Here is a 22,853-nt window from a genome sequence, read left to right as displayed (position 1 = left end):
GAGTTCCGTGAGGGAAATGAGGGAGAGAGGGAGGGAGGGAGGGAGGGAGAGAGGGCGAAATGGGTGAGTTCCGTCTATAGGTGCGCATGGGATAGTGAAGGCAGAGAGGGAGATAAGGAAGGAGGGAGAGGGAGGGGGAGGCATCAACCAGGTGCGGTATGGCGAGGACGCGACCCAGGCCCTCCACAACCTGAAGCACCTCCTCACCTGCGACTACAGCGAAATGGGTGAGTTCCGTGAGGGAAATGAGGGAGAGAGGGAGGGAGGGAGGGAGGGAGAGAGGGCGAAATGGGTGAGTTCCGTCTGTAGGTGCGCATGGGATAGTGAAGGCAGAGAGGGAGATAAGGAAGGAGGGAGAGGGAGGGGGAGGCATCAACCAGGTGCGCTATGGCGAGGACGCGACCCAGGCCCTCCACAACCTGAAGCACCTCCTCACCTGCGACTACAGCGAAATGGGTGAGTTCCGTCTGTAGGTGCGCATGGGATAGTGAAGGCAGAGAGGGAGATAAGGAAGGAGGGAGAGGGAGGGGGAGAGGGAGAGGGAAGGAGGGGGAGAGGGAGGGAGAGAGAGAGGGAGAGGGAGAGGGAGAGGGAGAGGGAGGGAGGGGGAGAGGGAGAGGGAGAGGAAGAGGGAGGGAGGGAGAGAGAGGGAGGGAGAGAGAGGGAGGGAGGGAGGGAGGGAGGGAGGGAGGGAGGGAGCTATAGGGAGGGAGGGAGCTATAGGGAGGGAGGGAGCTATAGGGAGGGAGGGAGCTATAGGGAGGGAGGGAGCTATAGGGAGGGAGGGAGCTATAGGGAGGGAGAGAGAGAGAGAGAGAGAGAGAGAGAGAGAGAGAGAGAGAGAGAGAGAGAGAGAGAGAGCCAGAGACACAGAGAGAGAGAGAGCCAGAGACACAGAGAGAGAGAGAGACAGAGACACAGAGAGAGAGAGAGAGAGAGACAGAGACACAGAGAGAGAGAGAGAGAGAGACAGAGACAAAGAGAGAGAGAGAGACAGAGACAAAGAGAGAGACAGAGACAGAGACAAAGAGAGAGACAGAGACAGAGACAAAGAGAGAGACAGAGACAGAGACACAGAGAGAGAGAGAGACAGAGACACAGAGAGAGAGAGAGACAGAGACACAGAGAGAGAGAGAGACAGACAGACAGACAAACAGACAGACAGAGATAGGTTGACAGATAAGCAGTGACAGAAACAGACAAGCAAGGTTGATAGAGGCAGATAGGCAGACAAATGAGCAGGGACAGAGACAGACAGGCAAATAAATAAACAAAGACAGACAGACAGCCAGACAGATTAGCAGAGCCAGGCGAAATAACAGAATAAACCCCTGACTTCGGAAATCCCTCTTGAGGCATCGTTTAAAAACTCTTCCTGGCAGAGCACTACCTGGACTACGGGCCCGAGCATCCGTGGCTGTTCACGCACAACCAGGTGCTGTGGAGTCGGTGCCAGGCGGCCCCCGACCTGTGCTGGAAGCCCGAGTTCCTGTCGCCCTTCTGCAGCCTCTTCCCCTTCCAGTCCCTCAAGACGGTCCGGCTCAGGCTCAACCTCACGCAGGAGCTGTTGCAGGACAAGAAGTAAGTGTCTGCGCCTGGTTGTCAAGGGGAAGGGGTTGACCGAGCCAAGGTTCGTGGTTTTTGCAGTCACGTCCGGGTCTCGTTTTGTGATAGGTGTTCGGGGAGGGTGTTGATAGCTCTTCTTCGCAGTGTTGATAGCTCTTCTTCGCGGTGTTGATAGCTCTTCCTCGCCACGCTCTTTAAAAGTCTGATTAAATAAGGAAATGAGGTTCCTAGATTGCTTCAGAATTCATATTCCGAATCCCACAACACGCAAAGCACGATGAGACGACAGAAGAAAAAAAGAAATACATAAGAGAAGTAAGTAATAATGACACAAGAAAATAAATGTGCTAGACTACATAAGAGATCATAAGATAGATGAGACAGCAACTTCAAAATCAGCCCATTTATGCCGATTAGACCCCACCCATGTCATTTCAGACCTTTTGCCTTCGTCCAAAATAAACACCAGAACCTCATTCCTTCATAATACATTAATAATAATAATAATTAATAATAATAATTCATACATTAATAATAATAATAATTAATAATAATAATTCATAATAATAATTCATACATTAATAATAATAATAATTAATAATAATAATAATAAATAATAATAATTCATAATACCACCCAACGCGCGTTTCCTCTGCAGGTTGGGCGTCCAGGTGCTGCTCCTGGTTCGAGACCCGCGTGGCACCATGCAGTCGCGGCGCCACAGGGACTGGTGCCCCGGGGAGCCCGACTGCGACGACCCGGCTAGACTCTGCGGCGACCTCGTCAGCGACTACAACACTGCTCTGGTTCTGAGGAGAAAGTTCCCGCATTCCTTCAGGTGAGGGTCGGCGTGAAAGCTTGCTCTGGTGTCTGTATGTGTGAAAGTGCGTTAGAATTGTTATGCGAGCTAAGATAATAAGTATGAGAACTATATTTTTGTTTTATTGTATATTCCATATGCATATTGTATATATATATATATATATATATATATATATATATATATATATATATATATATATATATATATAATATGTGTATGTGTGTGTGTGTGTGTGTGTGTGTGTGTGTGTGTGTGTGTGTGTGTGTGTGTGTGTGTGTGTGTGTGTGTGTGTGTGTGTGTGTGTGTGTGTGTGGTGTGTGTGTGGTGTGTGTATGTGTGTGTGTGTGTGTGTGTGTGTGTGTGTGTGTGTGTTTTCCCAGTATGTGAATATTTCGTTTCATATAACCAGTACAAATTGGTAAAAAAAAAAACATTCTATTTATCTAGAAACCTAACTGTAATTAAATCCAAATAAAAAAGAAAGGAAAAAAATGTCAATGATTTAAGATTAGTAAACTGTTGGTCGACATCTTCAAGCATAATTATCCTCACCGCATGTAAAGGAATATATTTGAGAACTTGCGCCAGGATATATTTTTTTTCGAATGCATCACTCGTCCGTTTGTTTGTTCAGAAGTATTTACAAAGTTTTTTTTTTTGCGTTTCTATTGAGAAGCATTTCAAGTGTTATTACTTCATTTGGTTCTTACACGTGTGTGATGTGTCGTCAGATTCAGTCGTAATACTTTTTTTTGAGCTTTTCAAATTTATGTTTAATCAGCGCAATGAAATTCACATTCGTCTGAGTGAAAGGTGTATTTTTACCAATTCCTTGTGTGATGATATCGCCAAGTGATTATACGAGGCTTCTGTACAAAACTGTTTGAAAGTGGAATTACAGAATCTCCTTTTTTATTTATGAGGCTTCTCTACAAAACTATTTGAAAGTGGAATTACGGAATCTCCATTTTTCTGATAATTTCCTTCGATTTTAGGGCCGTCCGCTATGAAGACCTCTCGTTCGACGCCTACAACATGACGAAGGAACTCTTCGACTTCTTCCACCTGAGTTACCACCCGCGCGTGCAGTCCTTCCTCGACACGCACACCAAGCAGACCATCGGGGGCGTGTCCAGTACTTTCAGAGACTCCAAGACGGCGCCCATCCACTGGAAGACGGACCTCGAGTGGGCGGAGGTGGAGAGGATTCAGAAGGCGTGTCACAAGGCGCTCAAGCTGTGGGGTTACAACGTGGCCAAGAACGAGGATCACCTGCGCGCGTTCATGCCCGTTGGACGATTCAAATTCCCCTGATGAGGCGACGGGCGTAAACCAATTTTAAACGACTTTTGCGTAAACACGAACGTTTTTATTTGCAATTGTTGGGTCTGGACTGGAAGGATAACGTGAGAATCGGAGAAGAAGAAGAAAAAGAGAAATTAACCGCTGCCTTTGGAATAAGATTTGGTTGTGATATTTTCTTCCCTAATCTCAACAACGGGACATTTTATGTGTGATATTCAATTTCTGTGCGAAGGAGGCATTGCGTGTAAAGGTAGATTGCTTTCCCTCTGAATCTAAGTCAAATAAATATAAGAACGTAATCAGTAAACTGTTTACAGGTTATGTAAATGTAAGAAAATCTAATCTAACATGTGCTCTTGGCGTACCTAATGAACGTTTAGAGGTGCTATGGAGTTTTTCCCTTCCCGTAGAATATGAAATATGTACTATACGTTCTTCCAAAACAGAAAAATAGCGATTTTACGTTGATAAAAGTGCAGAAAAAAACGTATGTGAATGGAAGTGACATTCGTGAAAATTCAGAATAACCGTTGTGACTTACCCTCGGTACTTCGAAGAACGGACTCGATGCCAAACGTACAACCTAAGTGTTCTCTTCCGTTGCAAGACCACGAAGTCTAACTGGTGATTTTGCTGTGTGAAGGAAGGTCACGTGTTCCAGTGTCGTGTGGAAGGACGGCTCTCCGACGAGGTTCGTTTCGATGCAGACGCCACGCCCAGTTTATGTTGGTGCTTGCCATGACATTTGAAGATTATTATTATATGGGTGATTAAAAAAAAGGCGGTGTGACGTCGTGAATGGTTGACATATTGGTGCTTTTGTAAGTGATTGTGTGCATGTCTATATACATATATATATATTTGAATTTAAATTTGCTATGGAATTGAGTTTTGCGTTAAATTATTTTCTTTTAATGTTGCAAAATTCATTTTTGTGGGTAAAGTATTGCTGTTGCAGTATTTTTTATGTAATTAAATTGTTTATTTTTGTTTATTGCTAACTTTTCATAATTTTTTTTTTTTTTTTTTGTGAAAGTTGTTTCGTGAAACTGTGTACGAGTTGTAAACAGATATATAAGTACACATCACACAGATTTGCCATCTAAATAAAACCCTATAACTGTGTACGACTTGTAAACAGATATATAAGTACACATCACACAGATTTGCCTTCTAAATAAAACCCTATAACTGTGTACGACTTATACAGATATATAAGTACACATCACACAGATTTGCCATCTAAATAAAACCCTATAACTGTTCACGAGTTGTAAACAGATATATAAGTACACATCACACAGATTTGCCATCTAAATAAAACCCTATAACTGTTCACGAGTTGTAAACAGATATATAAGTACACATCACACAGATTTGCCTTCTAAATAAAACCCTATAATCAGTACGAAGCACCAATGAGTGAAGCTTTTTTAACACAGCATACGGCAAAGCACTGACCTGTGATTCATTGTTGTATACCTACACTGTATTTACATTAATAAATACTTTATTTCGGTGAATGTTGACAGTATAAACCGTTTCAATGAAATCTTTGATCACAATATTTTTGTATCCATAAACATGTTAGTCATTATTAATATATACTGAAATGTTTGAACTTCCAGACATTGTTCCGTCTGACGCCAAATGTTGTTGGGGTATATATATTTTTTTAAATGTTCGACTGCTATTTGTTAAATCCTTGTAGCTGAACATCGCTAATACCGTCCTGGACTGAAAGATTTTTAGCGTGGAACAGAAGTGTTCGAATTATTGATTTTTTTTTTTTTTTACATCCCATTTCTGATAACTTCCCTCCAAAGATGATACCACCAAATTCTTCAGTTCGAAAATAGCTTATGTGCTCTGTATGTGATGGATATCATGGTTGTTTGGTATCGGCATTGTGTACATAATAAAGCAGAATGTTGAAACGATGACGTGTCTAGATTTTGTTCCAAACTCCAAAGAAGTGGGTCACGAAAAGGGGAATCACGGTGTAGCTTTTCCCTCTTCAGTAATTGTGCCATTCTCATTATAAATGGGAGTGGAGGAATTAGTATTTATCATTTTCATCATCATCCTCTGCATCAATCATCACCACCATCACCGATCATTGTCGTCAACATCATCATCATCAATCATCAGTCATCATCGCCCTTATCATCTTCATCCTGTCACTATCACCAAATCCTTCAATCAAGGGTTGTATAATTTTTAGAAAACCTCATTTCCCAGTATGTGACGATGCGATGTTGCCTCATCACCAGCGGGACGGATGTCGCACCCACGCAATTTCCCGTCATTTTTTTAAACACATTTCCTCGCCTTTGTTCCGGTCCCTTTGTTCGCGCAACTTCACCCTTCACATCAAAAGAATCATAACAAAACAATGTTACATGGCAGAGTTGTGTATTACATGGGAGAGCTGCGTGGGACATGTAACTGAAGCTATTTGAAACTCGACTGTCAACCCTTACCAAGCCTCGTTCCTGATAAACCAGTTACTTTTTTAACCCCTTCTTCAGGACTTGTTTACTTTCTAAATATGCAATCTTATATTTGAAATCTCTTTCTAAACAGTGAATCTTACATTTGAAATCTTTCTATATACGCAATCGTATATCTGATATGTATTTGGAAAATATATTTGGAGATTTCAAGCAAGAGCAAGCAAATGCATGAATCAGGAGAGCGAGTAAATGAGCAAGCGTGTGACTGTGTGAACGAGTGGACTGTGTGATTGTATTTTTTGTTCGAGATCAAAAATAAAATAAATGAATGTTTGTGTGACTGTGATTATTACAAGAAATGCTCTTTTTATGGCAATTTACATCTTTCCAAATGACAATTGTTTAAACTTTCAATGGTTAAAAGCAAATCAGAAATCTGTATCAAAGAATAAAAACAAACCACTTTCAATAATCATTTATTTTTCAGAATGTTCATTGTAACAAAAGTTTTTCTTCGTTATTTTGTATCTTTTATCTACAGGCGGCCATAATGCCAGCCACAGAATCGAACTCGATCTTTTCAGTAATGTTCTTGGTCTTGACTGTCTCTTCTTGATTGGCAATGAGCACCAGGTTGCTTTCGACCTCCTTCCAGCCGTACTTATTCATCCAAACCTGGAGAGTTTGTTCTGGACAGGGAAGAAAGGGCAGTCCAAAGTTAGAGAGGTTGTTATAGTTCTTAACTGTGCAAATGTAGTAAAGGTCTGAAAAAGTCTAGAAACCCCCATATATTGAGGTTTGAGAACTAACATAAGAAACAAACAAACTCTGACCTAAAGGAAGAAAACATCCCAGTGGCCTGTACACAATAACATTTTTTTTGCCTCAACATCTGAGCCCAAACATTATATTCTTTAAAAAGTCAGATATACACAATATATACATTTAAATTAAATACTAAAAACTCATTCAGTATGTACCGTTACAGCTAAAACCTCACTAACATACCATCAATATTGCCAAGTAGCTGGGCCAGGACGTGTTTCTCAATGTGCTGGTATGTTATGCCGATGACGTGGCAGATGTACTTGCGTATGCTGTCGCTAAAGTCCTTTACTCCAGTGACCTGCAGTGAATAATTGAATCAATCTAATTTATTCAACTTCACATTCTTACAAGAAGACCAGTAAAGACAAGACCAAGAGAAAGATGGAAGAAAAAGGTTGGGGGGATGAAGATAAAGATTAAGATGATGAGGATGAAAAGTAAGTGGAGAAAGATGGATCTGAAAAAAATATGGAAGAGAATAAGGAGGAAGTAAAGGAGGAGAAAATATGTGAAATTTAAATCAATACTGAAAAAACTACTAAAGAAGGAAGAGCATGAGAACAAAGAACATATCTAGTATGATAGCATTCTAAAAGCAAGGAATTAATGCCCAGTTTAAAAAGTATGATCTTGTGACAATTGACAAAAGAGCCTATAAAATAATATTAAATAAAAACTGCTATCAATAAATAAAGATTACAATCTTTTCTAAAAAATAAAAACAAAAACAAAACTGAGTCAATGCCAATTTCAAGAGGAAAAAAACAACATGGCCTCCCTCCGACACCCACCAGATCAGCATACTGGTGCTTCTCTTCCCAGAAAGTGCTGAACTGACACATCTCCAGCAAGTCGTGGAGGTACATGATGCGCTTAATGTTATCATCTTCCATCTGCCAAAAGAAAATAATTTTAAGTAAATTCAGTGTTATGGAGAGGAAATAGAAGATATTTGTATTAGTATTCCTAGTCCATGCTTTAAATTTCTGAGGAAGCTAGTAAACTTTATTTCATTTCAGCTTAATACAAACACAGAAACCCTAAATAATCCATAATCACTTACTCAAATATGAACAAAATATATATAATTGTAAATACATCTGATAATAAACAATATACACAATGCAAAAAGAATTACCAAAATAAACTCAAAATTTTCCGTTCTTAATTAACACCCATCAAATCACTCGCCCGATACCTAATCAAATTTCTGCTACTGATGCATAACATACACATAATGCAGCACAACACACACCTGGTCCTGGCCTAGGAGGCACTTGCACAGAACGAAGTCTGTGTGGGGCAGGTTGGTGAGGGCCTTCATGAGGATCTGACAGGCGACGCCCAGCTGGTAGGTGCCGGGGTTGAACTGGTATAGCTTCAGCAGAGCCAGGTTCGCCTCCAGGTCGTAGGTGTTCTCGCGTGCCTGCAGCTCTACATATCTTTCCAGGGTTGAGATGTTTTCAGGGTTGTATCTGGAGAGAAAGGGAAAAGATTTTATATGAATCAAATACCATATACAAAAAAGAAATAATACAAATTATAAATAATACAACTACATATACCTGCTATCAAACAATGAAAGAAAAGAAAAAGGGATCACAATTTTGCAGCTGAAAGCATCTGACATCAGTGCCTCTTCCTCAACTTTACCTGGACTTTCTTGTTTGATAGACTGACTCAACTGATGAAAAAGGTGAAGATGGATGACCTATACTCTTTAACCAACATAAAAGACAAACAGTTCCTAGCACACAACTAAAGAGAAAAAATACAATATTCCATCTAAACCAGCAACACGGATTTAAGTCTGATTTGCAAATAATGGGTTTCATACAGCACAAAAATAGGCTGGCAAAACTGCAGCCACTAAAATACTGATAATGTATAAGCCTAACTTCCACTCACAGTAGAAATATGTTACTGAACTTTACCTAATTCATCTTTGTTTCCCTCTAGAACAGTGGTTCCTACCCGGTGGGTCTCAAAGCCTTGAGATAAAATACTGTTGACCAATTTGTAAGGCAATCATACTGGGGATATACTGTGAAGCAATGTCTTCAGGAAATATTATATTACACTTTAGTAAATTAAACTACTATGGACTGCTGAACATTTTTTTTTCTTTCAGCCTAAAACCAATATCAGGTTTTAGGGGTTGCGGGTGGCCTGGAAGTTTGAGAAAGAGGTGTGACTTCAGAATCATTTTAATTAATAAATCTATATATCATCCACCTGGCCATCTTAACATATCAAAATGATCAACTGTCTGCTTAAATGAAGCCAAAGCAATCCAGTCATTTTAATAGTACATGTGATTAGCAATGAGAATACTCAATCAAACAGTAATAAAGAAATTTTGATTGCTTATCCCTTCACATTTGGGATAAAGATAACTTTAAAACACTGGCAAATGAGCATATATATATATATATTTTTATAAATCTATAAGAAACTATTTTTTGACATATAAATAAAGAAAAAATAAACATTTATGCATCTGCAGTTTATGCAGTTCTATTCTGGGTAGATGTTTAAAAAACATCTGTGTCCACCACTGGCTTTGTCTCATTTGAACCAAGTTCCATCTTGCAAAAATATAGGTCAAGAAGGTTTGTTGGCCTTAGCTGGAGTGTGAAGTATACAAGCTACAGAAATCACTTAAGACTAAATCACAAAAGTGTTTTTATTTTGCCACACGAGTCATTAGTGGATCCCATGTGAATAGTTCCATTTACCTCCCTTGATTGCAAAACGGTAGTTTTAGTTTCACACAAACAACACACAAAGAAAATTTTGCCTGTATTGAACAGGAAGACAAAATTTATGACACCATCAATGGCATCTTCTAATACTTTGGTATACATTTATATAATGACTAAGAGAGGGAAAATCTAATGACATTCTCCAAATAATATACAGAGAATTGGTCAGTATATGGGGCCAGAACTTTCTGTGACATAATTATTACACATCTGTCTTGCCTTTCTGGCAGAGTATGTGCTGTGTACAGATGGTCCATCCACTCCCTTGTCAGAGCAAGTCATGACACATATACATATTCTACATCAACTATAGCCATACCCATCACTAAGGGCTTAAAGTCAACAGCAGGGGGCCGTAGAGGGTGAGAGGAATTCATCAATACCACTATCACAGTGACTCATCATGCAAAGGTATTCTGGTAATTCTTTACAGTATGGACGTACTTGCCAGAATCAAAAAATTTATTCATTAATCTAAGGTGCAGTGACTGGGCATACCCTTTGGGTACTACCCAAGGGGAATGTTGATGAGGGCCTCTGCCCCCCAACACCCTCCGGGAAACATTATCTTCACCTCGGTATGCACGGCAAGATAGAGCTGAAACTCAGGCTGAGACAGCACTTTCTGCAATCTTCTTCCTTTATTTGAGGTGTTACCATTCATGTCTGCAGATTATTTCTTGTGACAACTACAGCTACTTTTTGTCCTCTACAATTTACCGTAACTTAGTGCATCCATACTGTAAAGATTAACCAGTATTCTGAACAAATTACCAATAATAATTTGAAAGGTTGATGGCTGTGTGAAACTAAATAAGGTATAATTTCAATTTAGCACAATCATATAATACAAATGAAATTTTGCCTGTAATTGTCAGGACAACAAACACTAAGAAGTCTATTTCTTCTTTGTTATCACTCTATAGTATACTACTATACACGCCACGTGGTAGCTTGCCCCACAAGGGGAGCACTCACGTAGTGTCCCAAGCCACTTGTATAGTAGTATACTATATATCGTGAGCGATATTTAGTATACCAGTGTGGTGTTGATTCTGTGTTAATTTTACGAAGAATTAAATTTTAGTAACCATCCCAGTTTAACCCGTAGCCGACGGGTGGCATGTACGTAAATGCCATGGCTGTTGTGGACCGGAAAATGAATGGCATCATATCATGCCCATTCCCATGCCACTGGTTCGTCAGACTGAGTTTGTTTTTTCTGATAGTAGCGGCTTCATTTATATGGTAAAGATTTTAGGCAATGGCACCTATAATGAGGGTAAACCTTCAAAATTATAATATTTTTATATATTATAGCAAAATAATAGCTTATACGTGCCAAATGTTGCTCACAAACTACCAATCGAGCCGGGTGCAAACAGGGGAAACTGCCGATGCACACCAACAATCTCATTCTTATGTCCACTTGCCAAACATTTTTACCCGCCAGCACTGGGTTAATATCTGGGCCCATCAAGAGCTCCAAATGCCAAAGAAAGTTATTAAAATCAATTTTGGATTTTGGGTGTCAATCCGTAGAATTTCAAAGATGGTGGTTATGTACGTTGAGTTTCAATGGCTGATTTTAAATATTTTTTTGTGCTAGTTTTACGCATTTTATATCCTTATTCTTATTTAAGCCTGTTTTACCCTAGAATTTCCCTGATAAACTTCATACCCACTCCTAATATCGGGATTAACCAATCAAGATAGTCGATGGAGAAATGGTACTCGATCTCCTCAACAATTCATAGAAGAAACAATCCCCAGACTGTAAAGTATTTTTCTTGCGCGGGGGAATATAAAAAAATTTCCATGCGCAGAACACATCATTTTGTCTACATTTGCACAAACAGATCTGCGGACGGATGATAAAACAAAAGAATTTTATGCGCAGATTATTTAAAAAAGAACTAAGCATGCATGGAAACTTAGCCGAGAACTACATTGGCGCGGACAAAATTTGACCAAATAATTTTTATGCATGGAACGCAAACTCTACATTCTGGAACAACGCCAACAATTGATGAAATCATTGGATTACCTGCAGAAATACATCAATTTTTTTTTTTCAACTCAGTCTCTGGAGGGTGCGTCGCTATCGGTTAAAATTCCCAAAATCAAAACACATCAATCTTGTTCTGGAACAACACCAAAGGCCAGCTCTAAAGAAAACTATTGCAGGTTAGGTAGAACTGGTCCTACGCAAGCCACAATTAGCATCAAATATGGGATCCTCTTATAAATAATAAACTCCTGTACACTCTAGATTCAAAATTAAAACCCTATATCCAAAAAATAACTAAAAAAAAGTGGATATATCTGAACAAAAGCCTCCGCCGGGCCGACATCTGGCACGGCAACACTACACGAACGATATTTCCAATTCCTACTACTCCTCCGAGCCCAGATTTTTTCTCAAAGTAATGGAAGTAATCTTTCATAAATCATATATTCACATAAAGCCTCTCTTACCTCTCAATGCCCCTGAGCATTGAAGCTACGGTGGCCCGCATTGCCTCTGCCTGTTCCGCCATTGTTGATGTTTGACAACCGAAGGACTACAGGTGTAAATTTTTTTCCTATACTCGTTTTTTAATGTACTTATTCCATTTTTCATATGGCATTTTTTGATCATTTATTAATTTCACATAAACCTGTAGTAATTACTCTTGTAGTTTGGCTTGTTGTTGTATTTGGAAATAAAATATTTATACAGTTCCATATTATCTACAAGCTATTGTACAAAAACTACGTATCTATTTAATCTCACTCACCTATAATGGCAAATAGAATATAAAAATATAAAACAATTAATCAAGAGAATCACTACAACAAAAGATAAGTTAAAAAGAAAATTGCCTTCATCTATCGCATACATTTTTACCTCGTTTTTTATTTACGAGTTTGGTTGTTTATTCAGTTCCTTGCCATTATGTATAATATTTCTATAAAAAAAACTACACAAAACCACATCCTTTATGGTTTATTTTAATAAATAACTTACATGTGAATATTTATTTATTTTAATTGTTTTTCTTGTTAATTATCATAATAAATATATGTTTTCTAATTCTAGATAATTTTCTGTTTCCATTCCATTTTTCAATATGTATACTGAGATATTATATGTTAAAATGCATTTATCGCGTTTTATGAATGAATTTCGGTTACCATAGCAACCAACGTAAACAAATACTTCGGCAGAAAATGTAACTTGACGTGTAGATCCTCCGCGCAACTCAACATGGATCCATTATTTTTGGCTTTAAGTGCTTTTAGAAGACGGAAATTCGAGAAATGCATTGAAATATGTACGAATCTATTAGCTACTAATCCCTATGATCAGGTGAGCCGAGATATGTGTGTTAATTGACCTGTTGCATTTTTTATATATTTCTATTTGATTTTCAGTTTAATGTTTTACTTGTTTTTAGCAAAACATTGTTAGATGTAATCAAGACAGTTATTTACTGAATTACTTTTCCTTGTGTCTAGATCTATAGGTGTGTAAAGAAAGACTAACAAAGGAAATTTGTTGTAAATTATTGGAAATGATGGATGTATGATCATAACACATTGTTATGGATTGGTTATAGGTATGTTTCTAGAGATGAATGCAGTTTTATAGATAATGAGCATGAAATTCATATGATCAGACATAAAAACTGTATAGCAAAGAAAATCTTGAAAATCAAAAGGAAATGTATATGTATACATGATGGGACCCAAGAAAATACTGTATGATTAATCAATGGGAAATGTATCTATATACTCTGTCATTAATAAAACACTATCTGATCCATCAAGTTTTAATGAAAAAATATTAAAGTATCAAACTTTACAAAAATAATCTTCATGGTAGGCCGTATGGAGCTTAAAGACACGAGCATTAACGGAAGAGGTTTGGGTGGACGAGTGCGATGGAGAAGAGGAAGGATTAGCAGATGTGTTAATGGATGACAACACAATTGCTTCAGTGGCACGACCAGGAACATCTCTCCGCACTGCCCCACCGTCTTCTGCTGGTGGCCATAGTGGACCATCTCAAGCCTTCAGGTAGACAAAATATATTTGGCAGTCAGTAATATTCATGTACATTTCATTATATGATTAAGAAATTTTATGAGAACATCAAAGGGAATGTATATTTTATGTTTTTCTATAGGAACATGCCTGTATTAAGTGTAATATATTCTGTGTTAACATGGCAGACCTGCCACACAATCAGGACGACCTCTGAGTGGAGTGGTACGTCCAGGATCACAGGGAGGACGGCCAGGCACAATGGACCAAGCTTTACGCACCCCAAGGACAGCCCAGACAGCTCGTCCTGTCTCTGCGGCATCTGGTTTGTGTTACATGTATTCTGCTGAAAATTGAAAAATGTAGCATTCCTTTTTTCTTGATAGCCTTTTTAATTATATTGTAAAATAATTCAAAATTTAAGTGGGATTTTTTTATATATACCATATGAATATTATTTTCAAAGGGGGTACATCACTTTTTGAATATTTAATCTTCAGCTGACAAAAGGTATCCTAAGGTTATGACAGTTACTTTCACTTATAAAACTACTAAATGATACATCTTGCATGAAAAAAAAAGATACAAGGATATATGGTTTCTAATTATTTGTTTCACAAATTTTCTCATGTTTTTTTTAATAATGCCTCCATAATACAGCACACATTAAGTATAAAATAACTTTTTTGTTTTCTAAAGATGTCTCCTTATCTTCTGTCATGGTCCAAATTTTCATTTTTACTCTCTTGTAAGCTGAAAAAAAGAATACATCTTGCAATACTTTTACTAAATACTAAAATTATTTTTCTGCAGGACGGCATGTGCGCCTAGGTACAGCATCTATGCTGCCTTCGGGAGAGGGCCCTTTCATCAACTTAGCTCGTCTGAATGTTGCCAAATATGCAAGCCAACCAAATATTGCAAAGGCTTTATTTGAGTATATTTATTATCATGAGAATGATGTAAGGCATGTGAGTATAGATATGCATCAGGTTTTCTATAATAAGCTTAACCCAATGCTGCCAGAAGCAATTGTGTTCACTGTAGTTTTGTTTTGTGATTGTCTTACATATAGATGGCTTCACAAGTGCTCAGTCAGCTAAGGCAGGCTACATAATCTTGCCTGATTTTTCCATACCATGAAAAATAGTGTATTTTCTAATGCTATTAATATAGATGCTATTATTGTTGTTAATGACATGTAATTATCAAAATGTTATCAACAATACTAGATGGCAATTTAAAATAAAAAAGAATATTTCTGAAAATCACATAAAACAGTATACGGGCGAGATAGATAGGACTATTGATTGACACTTTAAGTCCTTATGGAGCTTCACATACATGCTATCCCTGGTGCAATGGGTTAAAGGGTGTAACTAGATGTATTTTCATTATATAACGTTCAAAAGTCATGTCCAGTCTCCCTACATTTTCCTTTCTCTTTGATCTTGCAAACAGAAATGTAAAAATTGGAAAATATGACACCGCCAATTTAGTACAGGATTGTGACAGCCTTACTCCTGACAACTTTATCCCCATAAATAGGCATTGGATTTGGCAGCTCAAGCCACACAAGCACAAGAGTTCAAGGACTGGTGGTGGAAGGTACAGCTCGGACGTTGCTACTACAGGCTTGGTTTGTTTCGTGATGCTGAAAAACAGTTTAAAGTGAGTTCTGCGTTAAATGTTAAATGACTGTTTTGCAGTATATTGTTCCGTATTTCATCACATGTATTTTGATTTAGCATGCAGTCTTGGGTACAGCTTAGAAAATAGTTTCAAGCACTGTAATTTTTTTGATGTTACAGTCTGCCCTACAACAGCAAGACAATATCAACACCTTCCTCCTCCTTGGCCGAGTGTATATTCGATTAGATCAGCCAATGGCAGCTCTGGAGATTTATAAGAGTGGGCTTGACAAATTCCCTGGTGAAGTAACTTTACTTACTGCTATAGCAAGGTTTGGAAGTTTTATTGTTACTGCTTATAAACCAATATGTGGCAAAATAATTTCTGCCATAAATATGTTTGCTATAGATTTGTCTATTTTCATTTTACACTTGTAATAATTTTAGTATTTTTTACAATGAAGGATTTATGAAGGACTGCATGACCTGACAAAAGCTGTTAAGTTTTACAAAGATGTCCTGCATTATGATGCTACGCATGTTGAGGCCATCGCATGTATTGGGACTAACCACTTTTACACTGATCAGCCTGAAGTAGCCTTGAGGTTTTATAGGTAAGTATTGTTTATAAAAATAGAGTGATGGTCACAAGCCAAATATTGTCCTTAAATGTATTTTTATGGGAATGCATAAAATACCAAAGTTTGGTGTTGAATGATTACCTTTCAAGAAATATTTGACATTTCTCATGTTCACAAACACCCCTTCAAGAACTATTCTGTGTATTCATAAAACATTATAGTTCAACTCAACTCCAGCATATTTTCTAAATTTCTTTATATATATTACCCTTGCAATCTTCTATTCCCAGGCGACTGCTACAGATGGGTATCTACAACTGTGAAATATTCAACAATCTGGGGTTGTGTTGCTTCTATGCCCAACAGTATGACATGACTCTCACTTGCTTTGAGCGGGCACTAAGCCTTGCAACTGACGAGAGTGTTGCAGATGTGTGGTACAACCTCGGCCACATTGCATTAGTATGTATGAGGTGTTCATGTGTTCCCATATACAAAATCAGTTTGTAGAGAGATCTACTTGATAGAAGTATCCCAGTGATTATACATATTTAGACATTTCCATCTAGAGATCTAATATAACCATACATTCTCCAGGGCATTGGCGATATCAACCTGGCATACCAGTGCTACCGCCTTGCTCTAGTGGCCAACAATGACCATGGTGAATCCTACAACAACCTGGGTGTTTTGGAATACCGACGGGGAAACTACGACACCGCTCGTGCCTTCTTCATGACCTCTGCTACTTTAGCCCCTCACATGTTCCAGCCTCATTTTAACCATTCTAAACTTGCTCACAAGGTACACGACTTATAACTAAATTTTAGTGATAATTATTAACCTTTAATGGATGAAATAAAGTAACTGTCATTCAGAAAATATAGAAACTGTAATCCATAGGTGTATGTCCACCCTATATGGAACAAAGCACAAGTCCAAATTATCCATATCTTGAATATCCAATTTAACTTATTTGAATACGAAATAATTTGAGTTGAAATAACTATACTAAAGTAGTAAAAAAAAAATCTTCACTTTCATTAACAAGCTCTGAACTCTACTTTTCTTTTGGGTTTAACCTTACACTTCCTTTTCATTTCTAATCCCTTACAATATATTTTACTTTGTACACATAATGTTCTTTAACTGAAACTGCCTGAAACGTGCAATTATTTGTTTCCCTCACAAAAGAAGTTATTTTGGGATATCTGTTTTTTCTTTTATGATGGAAAGATTACCAAATACTTTTACATTGATAATGATGTATAAAGTGACATATAAATTCAGAAATAATTATTACTTTGTTCAGTAAAAACATGAAGCAGGAACATATAGTCTTTGTTGACATTAACCTGTAACACAATTTTTTCCCCCCCCAGACTGGAGATCTACAAACAAGTTACATCATCGTACAGAAAGCGCTGCAAGTTTTTCCAGCTCATGTCGACTCAAAGGAATTACTAAGCACATTGGAAACGCACTTCCACACCCTGTAAACTGTATCAAAATATATATAAGCTGATATTTAAAATGAGAGGACTCTAGTCACTGTATTTATCTATATTTTGTTTTCACTCCAGTTCATATTCATAGCCATGTATCATCACAAATATATTGTTAAAAACTACTGCAATTTTTTACTTAATTCTTTTATAGCAAAGCAACATTTTTTCTTTCAAAGGAAATCCGTAAGTTCGAAATGAATTTTACGATGATAATGATAATAAGAATGAGATGAAAACTACGCAAGTGATAGAATTTCTCCTATTTCCAGGTTACCAATTACCAAACACACTTTATTTCTGAAGCACTTTTAATTCAAGTGTACCATTACAATATTTTCATTTATAAAAAGTTGAAGCAGTGGTTGAGAACATACTACACACACTGTCACTGGGAGCCTTCCTGAAGCCAACCAAAACAAACCATTCCTATAGCTGCTTCTTATTCTCTGAAGGAATTTCAATAGGATATTACTGGTGACTATTGCAGTCGGAAGAAAAATATACCAAACTCTGGGTGCACATTGCATCGTTCATGACACTAAAATTGATAATCACTTGGAAATTAGCAGCAAATACTATAACCTCCAAAATGACACCTGCTGTTTACAAACAGATCTTGCAAATCTTACGAATGTCTGTTTTGATTTGCGATACAAAGTCAGGTTTCAGTGCGTTTATATATATCTACTGATATCCAAAGAGTTTTTCTTCTAGACTCAATGTACCTGTATATTCTTAATGTGCATCCTTACAGACAGAGGCTCTTAGTTGTTGGATCCTTAGTTTTAATCATAAGAAAAAGAAAAAAAGGCACCGGCTGAGGTTTTAGTCTCTCTCAGCAATGGCGCTCAGGTGGTAGTCGATTTCTTGCTCAGACAAAGTCCTGGAAGGAGTTAAAAAAATGGTTTCAATAACTGAATTATTATGCATTGTTATTACTTTCTTCATTTTCTTTCTCCTTCCCCTTTTTATACTGGACTGCAAATTTGAGTAGATAAAATCTAAGCTTAATAAAATATATATGATCCACAAACTACAAGAAAACATATATATTTTTTTACAGAACTGTATTGGATCTTTTTATGTAAAAAAGTTTCATCACTTACTATTATTAAATACTATTTATCCTCCAAACTGTTCCCCTTATACTGAGACATAATTAAACCCATTTAAGTTACTGTAACACTTTATATCCTCACTAATACTTTTCTGAACAATAAAAAATTGTTTGAACAAACCAGATATACTCCTTACCTAAACTTTGGTTCTTCTTTTGACACGACTGCAACCTCAATTTCTGTGGGTTTGAAGTCTGCTGACAGGACAGTCATAAGGCAAGTAATGGCCATCTGGACGGTCTCGTCATGGGAGTAATTTGTCTTTTTGCGGTACCTGGCAAGTTGAATGCAGATGTTAAAGAATCAGTAAATCCAAAGCATAGCATAGAAATTTCAAAGACATAACAAACCAATCTGCAAGAATAGTAACAATAGTAATCAAATGTACTTGGAAGATAATCCTTTGTATCAGGGAAAAATATATAAGGTCACTCAAACTAGAAACAAGAATTGGGTTCTTGGGACTTATGCCATTACACTTTGCTTTTTTCTTGAATACTTGCTTCTAGAAAATGCATTTCCTAATAACTAGTAATAAATACCTATCAAGATGAAGTTCTGCGCTCAATTACACAAATACAGAAATTTAAGATAACAAGGGTCCAAAGAGTAAAGGCCACTCCTCCACTTCTTGGCTATAGACTACAATTGCTATTCATCCGTCAACAATTATGTTTCAGGCCTATGAAGATATCAATCTACACTCTTATTTCCATACACCTTTCCTAAACACTTATAATACGACTTTCTAACAAGCCCACTCACTTCTTTTCTAAAAAGCTGTTAGCCTCTGTCTGTTTGACCCCAGCAGAGCATGCACGGTTCCCACAGTAGTAGCCCGCAGGATCTGTCTTGTAAACACAGGGTCCAAGCTCATCATCATAGCCTATAAGTATCATGCCTGTAAAACAAAAAAGAAAAGAAAATGAAATATGTAATCACAATCATATAATATTGAAATGTACTGGAAAAAAAGAGAAGTATCCATGGCAAACTAAGGAATTCTGAAGACGGGCAAACATACCCTAATATGAAAAGGCCTTATAGGACCAGCTTTGCGGCCACAAAGATCCTTAAATATCAAGAGAGTGACTAACAGACAGTAAGAGATAAGAGAGACAGAGTGACAGGTACTTACAGCATCCTAAGGGGCGCATCTCAGCATTCTGCGTGTAGACCTGGTTGATGTCAGCAATGCGTCGGCAGAGGACATCAATAGGGATGTCATAGCCATACTTGTACTTGTAGTTGTTGGCCTCATGCTGGGCCACCATTACTTGGTAGCTGCTGTCAGCTAGAGAGAGATTAAATGTATGGTTTTAATCAAGTGTAAATAAAATAAATTAATATGAAAGTTACAAGTTTTTTCTTCCATTTTAATTTCTTTTTGTGTGAGCCTTGGAATCTTTAAGATGTAACTATCTCATGCATTATCATATACAATGATACAAAGCAAATTTTGAGCAATACAATAATTACTACAAATCAAATGGTTTGTATATTTCATAATCTAACAATAATAAGTAAACTACTTCATAAAAATAACATCACACTTTTCCTGTTTTCCTAAATTCAGTATCTGACATTCTTTATCATTATAAACTCTCCTCCCCTTGATATCAACATGACAACAGTGCAAACAAAAGCTATACAGAGGATACTCACGCTGCATGCCAGTCATGACGCAACCCAAGTTGTCGGTCAGCTGGTACATGTGGGTCACTGTAATTGGGTCAATCAGCTTATCCTGGAAGAAATAGAAATGTAAGTGTGCTATATTATCTTTAATTAATTTCATCCTAAAAAGGTACATTTTTTTACATAAATAAGCATGTATCTACCTATCTAAGGACATATTTCTTTAACATGGCAAACCAAAGAATTCAATAAAACTAAGCCAAAATTTTTGAAAAGTCTGATTCAAGCACACAGACTAATCATATCTTTTGATGGTGAAATAAGGAACAAGCCCTCAGAAAAATTATACTAAAATCAACAAAGATATACAAAGAAAAAAAAAATATATATATATATAGCAAATATTTCTTTAAAAATGGAGAACACTTACTGGGACCTTCTTCTGGGTTACACAAACGGCAGTGTCCTCGCCTTTGCAGGCTACTGAAGTCTGTCCACCCTGGTTGATGGCCTTGAAGGCATATTCTGAAGAGAGATAAATAGTTGTAATTCTCTTTCTGTACAATACACCTCACATATACAAACTAAAAGAAATATCAATACAAAAATTAAACATTCATAAACAAAGTATCATCTATTGCTTTATGGTGTCAATTTGCATAGAACTTGGTAAGGGAGAGAAAGAGGGTTAGAGGAATACAAATAATCAGCAATGACAAGCAAAAATATTTCCTACACTTTCACGAAAAATAGATAACATCTTTTCTTAGCTCAATGTTGCTGGTTACATGTTGTGAAGTTTTGGTTTATGGATCTTGCTTGCACAGATGGTTTCACAAGTAATCTGACACCAAGGCATCAACCAGTAGTTTCTAATGTTAATGATGTCTTTATTATTGACATTATGATTATTATAATGTTATTAAACAAAAAATAACACATAAAAATATAAAAGAATCTTCTAAATATTAAGGAAAAGGGTAAACAGATGAGATAGGAAGGAATAATAATTAACTTCTTAGTGATTAAGCAAATGGAGCCACCTTAGTGTAAACAATTAATACATAATGGAAATGGCATGTATTCTTACCATCCCAGTGTCACTGGATTAATCATATCACTGTGGCTGTTAAAATTGTAACACTAAGCATAAATTTTATAAAGTAAAACTTACTAATCATGAAAATAATTTATTTAACCAAGTAACAAGAAATTGTATCCTCAAACACTGTGTGGTGTCGTGAACAGGTTGTTCAAAACGACAAATACTTTTCTATTCCAAGAGCTTTTTTTTTTTTCTTCTCTATTTATTTAATAAATATTTTTTCTATCACTCTCTGATACCACATAAAGAATGCTCACACATCAATATCTTTGCTCGATCGTCCATTGAAAGACTACATTTGATCCCAGATTTTCAAACTGCATTTTCTGATTGCTAACCCAATCACAACAGGAACCCCCAGTGTCATATGTAATGTGGCATGGGTGGTTGCATTAGATACTCAAGGAAAAGATTTTGAAGCAAAGGAAATATAAAATAACCCTACTCTCTATGTTCTCGGCTACGCCATAAACATGTACACAACTTGAGTAGGCATAAAGTGAAGATGTCAAGGGGGTTTTACCATGAAGTAACAAGACGTCTTCCGGGCATACCTAGTGTAAATTGGTTATAAGTACTTTACAAAATATTCCACAATCTCTTCTTAAAAATTCTGCTAATTCAAAGGTTTATTGTTTTTTTCTGAGAACACAGACATTTACAGTCAGTCTTTACAGTATGGATGCACTAAGGAGGTCAGAAAGCTGCATTTGTCAGTACAAGAAATATCATCCAGACAAACAATAATGCCAAAAATAAAGGAAAATGTTTGCAAAAAATGCTACTCATTGGTTAATTCCACTCAGTGCCCTCAAGTTTCAGCTATCTTGCTGTGCATACCAAGGTCAAGTACTGTCTCCGTAGGGTGTTGGGATGTATAGAACCCATCAATATTCCCTTCAGTCATGCCCAGCCACAGCAACTTAGATTACTGAATACATTTTATGATGTGGAATTGGGGACTGGAAAACATGTAAGGTACCAGGGGATTTGCAGGATAAAATAGGAATAATATAGGGAGCTGTGCCCCCTTTGCCACCCCCACTCCTGGCAAGCTACTTTCCCCAACCCCTGCAATGGAAGACAAAGAATCCTCAACATATTCACGGCAGGAGAGAGCATACGACTGACATGTTGGAGCACCCTATGCTGAGTCTGTCTGATGCTCTCCTGCCATGATTATGTGGATGACTCTTTGTTTTCCTGAGCAGGAGTGGAGTGCAGAAAGTCCCCTTTGAGCAGGGTCACAAGGGGTGCAACCCCCTGCATTCAGCAGTATAGTGAGGTATCTTTTTAGTGATATGCTATTAATGTTAGCTTACCCAACAATTTCCCTGGTACCTTTCATGCCCTCCTCTGCTAGCAGGGTCAAGAATGTGGGGGATTGAGAGGGCTGAGGGTTCCATGGTATAATTCCTTTATTAGAGGAATTAGTGTATTATCTATTAGTGTATTAGAGGGGGAGAGGAATCAATCAATACCAAAATTAACAAACAATCA

The 22,853-nt window shown here is 37.4% G+C and overlaps 4 protein-coding genes across 4 annotated transcripts in view; 2 read left to right on the top strand and 2 right to left on the bottom strand.

Moving 5' to 3' along the window:
* Positions 1–369: 369 nt before the first annotated feature.
* On the top strand, positions 370–5,634 carry LOC113826206 (carbohydrate sulfotransferase 5-like; the record flags this gene model as incomplete). The annotated part of the gene is given in 4 exon segments (XM_070119570.1): positions 370–456; positions 1,383–1,581; positions 2,225–2,404; positions 3,385–5,634. Coding segments are annotated over 4 exon segments (785 nt in total), but the record flags the coding sequence as incomplete, so codon positions are not given.
* Positions 5,635–6,613: 979 nt separating this feature from the next.
* eIF3k (eukaryotic translation initiation factor 3 subunit k) lies at positions 6,614–12,463 on the bottom strand. Its single transcript, XM_027379082.2, has 5 exons — positions 12,222–12,463; positions 8,234–8,453; positions 7,770–7,871; positions 7,159–7,276; positions 6,614–6,839 (listed from the first exon to the last, which is right to left on the bottom strand). The coding sequence occupies exons 1-5, from the start codon at positions 12,281–12,283 to the stop codon at positions 6,682–6,684; spliced, it is 660 nt and encodes a 219-aa protein (XP_027234883.1). The 5' UTR covers positions 12,284–12,463; the 3' UTR covers positions 6,614–6,681.
* Positions 12,464–12,925: 462 nt separating this feature from the next.
* On the top strand, positions 12,926–17,574 carry BBS8 (tetratricopeptide repeat protein 8). Its single transcript, XM_027379079.2, has 10 exons — positions 12,926–13,095; positions 13,612–13,805; positions 13,961–14,097; positions 14,586–14,743; positions 15,321–15,443; positions 15,584–15,735; positions 15,868–16,017; positions 16,275–16,446; positions 16,582–16,788; positions 17,367–17,574. Exons 1-10 carry the CDS (start codon positions 12,994–12,996, stop codon positions 17,481–17,483), a joined length of 1,512 nt encoding a protein of 503 aa, XP_027234880.1. The 5' UTR covers positions 12,926–12,993; the 3' UTR covers positions 17,484–17,574.
* A 208-nt stretch (positions 17,575–17,782) lies between these two features.
* LOC113826207 (proteasome subunit alpha type-6-like) overlaps positions 17,783–22,853 on the bottom strand; it is a 6,464-nt gene continuing 1,393 nt past the window's right edge. Inside the window, exons 2-7 of the mRNA XM_027379080.2 lie at positions 20,679–20,773; positions 20,276–20,357; positions 19,749–19,904; positions 19,376–19,511; positions 18,747–18,884; positions 17,783–18,375 (exon numbers count right to left, since the gene is read on the bottom strand). Of these exons, the coding sequence (XP_027234881.2) occupies positions 18,318–18,375; positions 18,747–18,884; positions 19,376–19,511; positions 19,749–19,904; positions 20,276–20,357; positions 20,679–20,773 (665 nt within the window). The 3' untranslated portion in view covers positions 17,783–18,317. The remainder of the gene's footprint in view (positions 18,376–18,746; positions 18,885–19,375; positions 19,512–19,748; positions 19,905–20,275; positions 20,358–20,678; positions 20,774–22,853) is intronic.

The sequence above is a fragment of the Penaeus vannamei genome, unplaced genomic scaffold (genome assembly GCF_042767895.1).
Source record: "Penaeus vannamei isolate JL-2024 unplaced genomic scaffold, ASM4276789v1 unanchor359, whole genome shotgun sequence".
NCBI lineage: Eukaryota > Metazoa > Arthropoda > Malacostraca > Decapoda > Penaeidae > Penaeus > Penaeus vannamei.
This window is presented reverse-complemented; position numbering and strand designations above follow the sequence as displayed.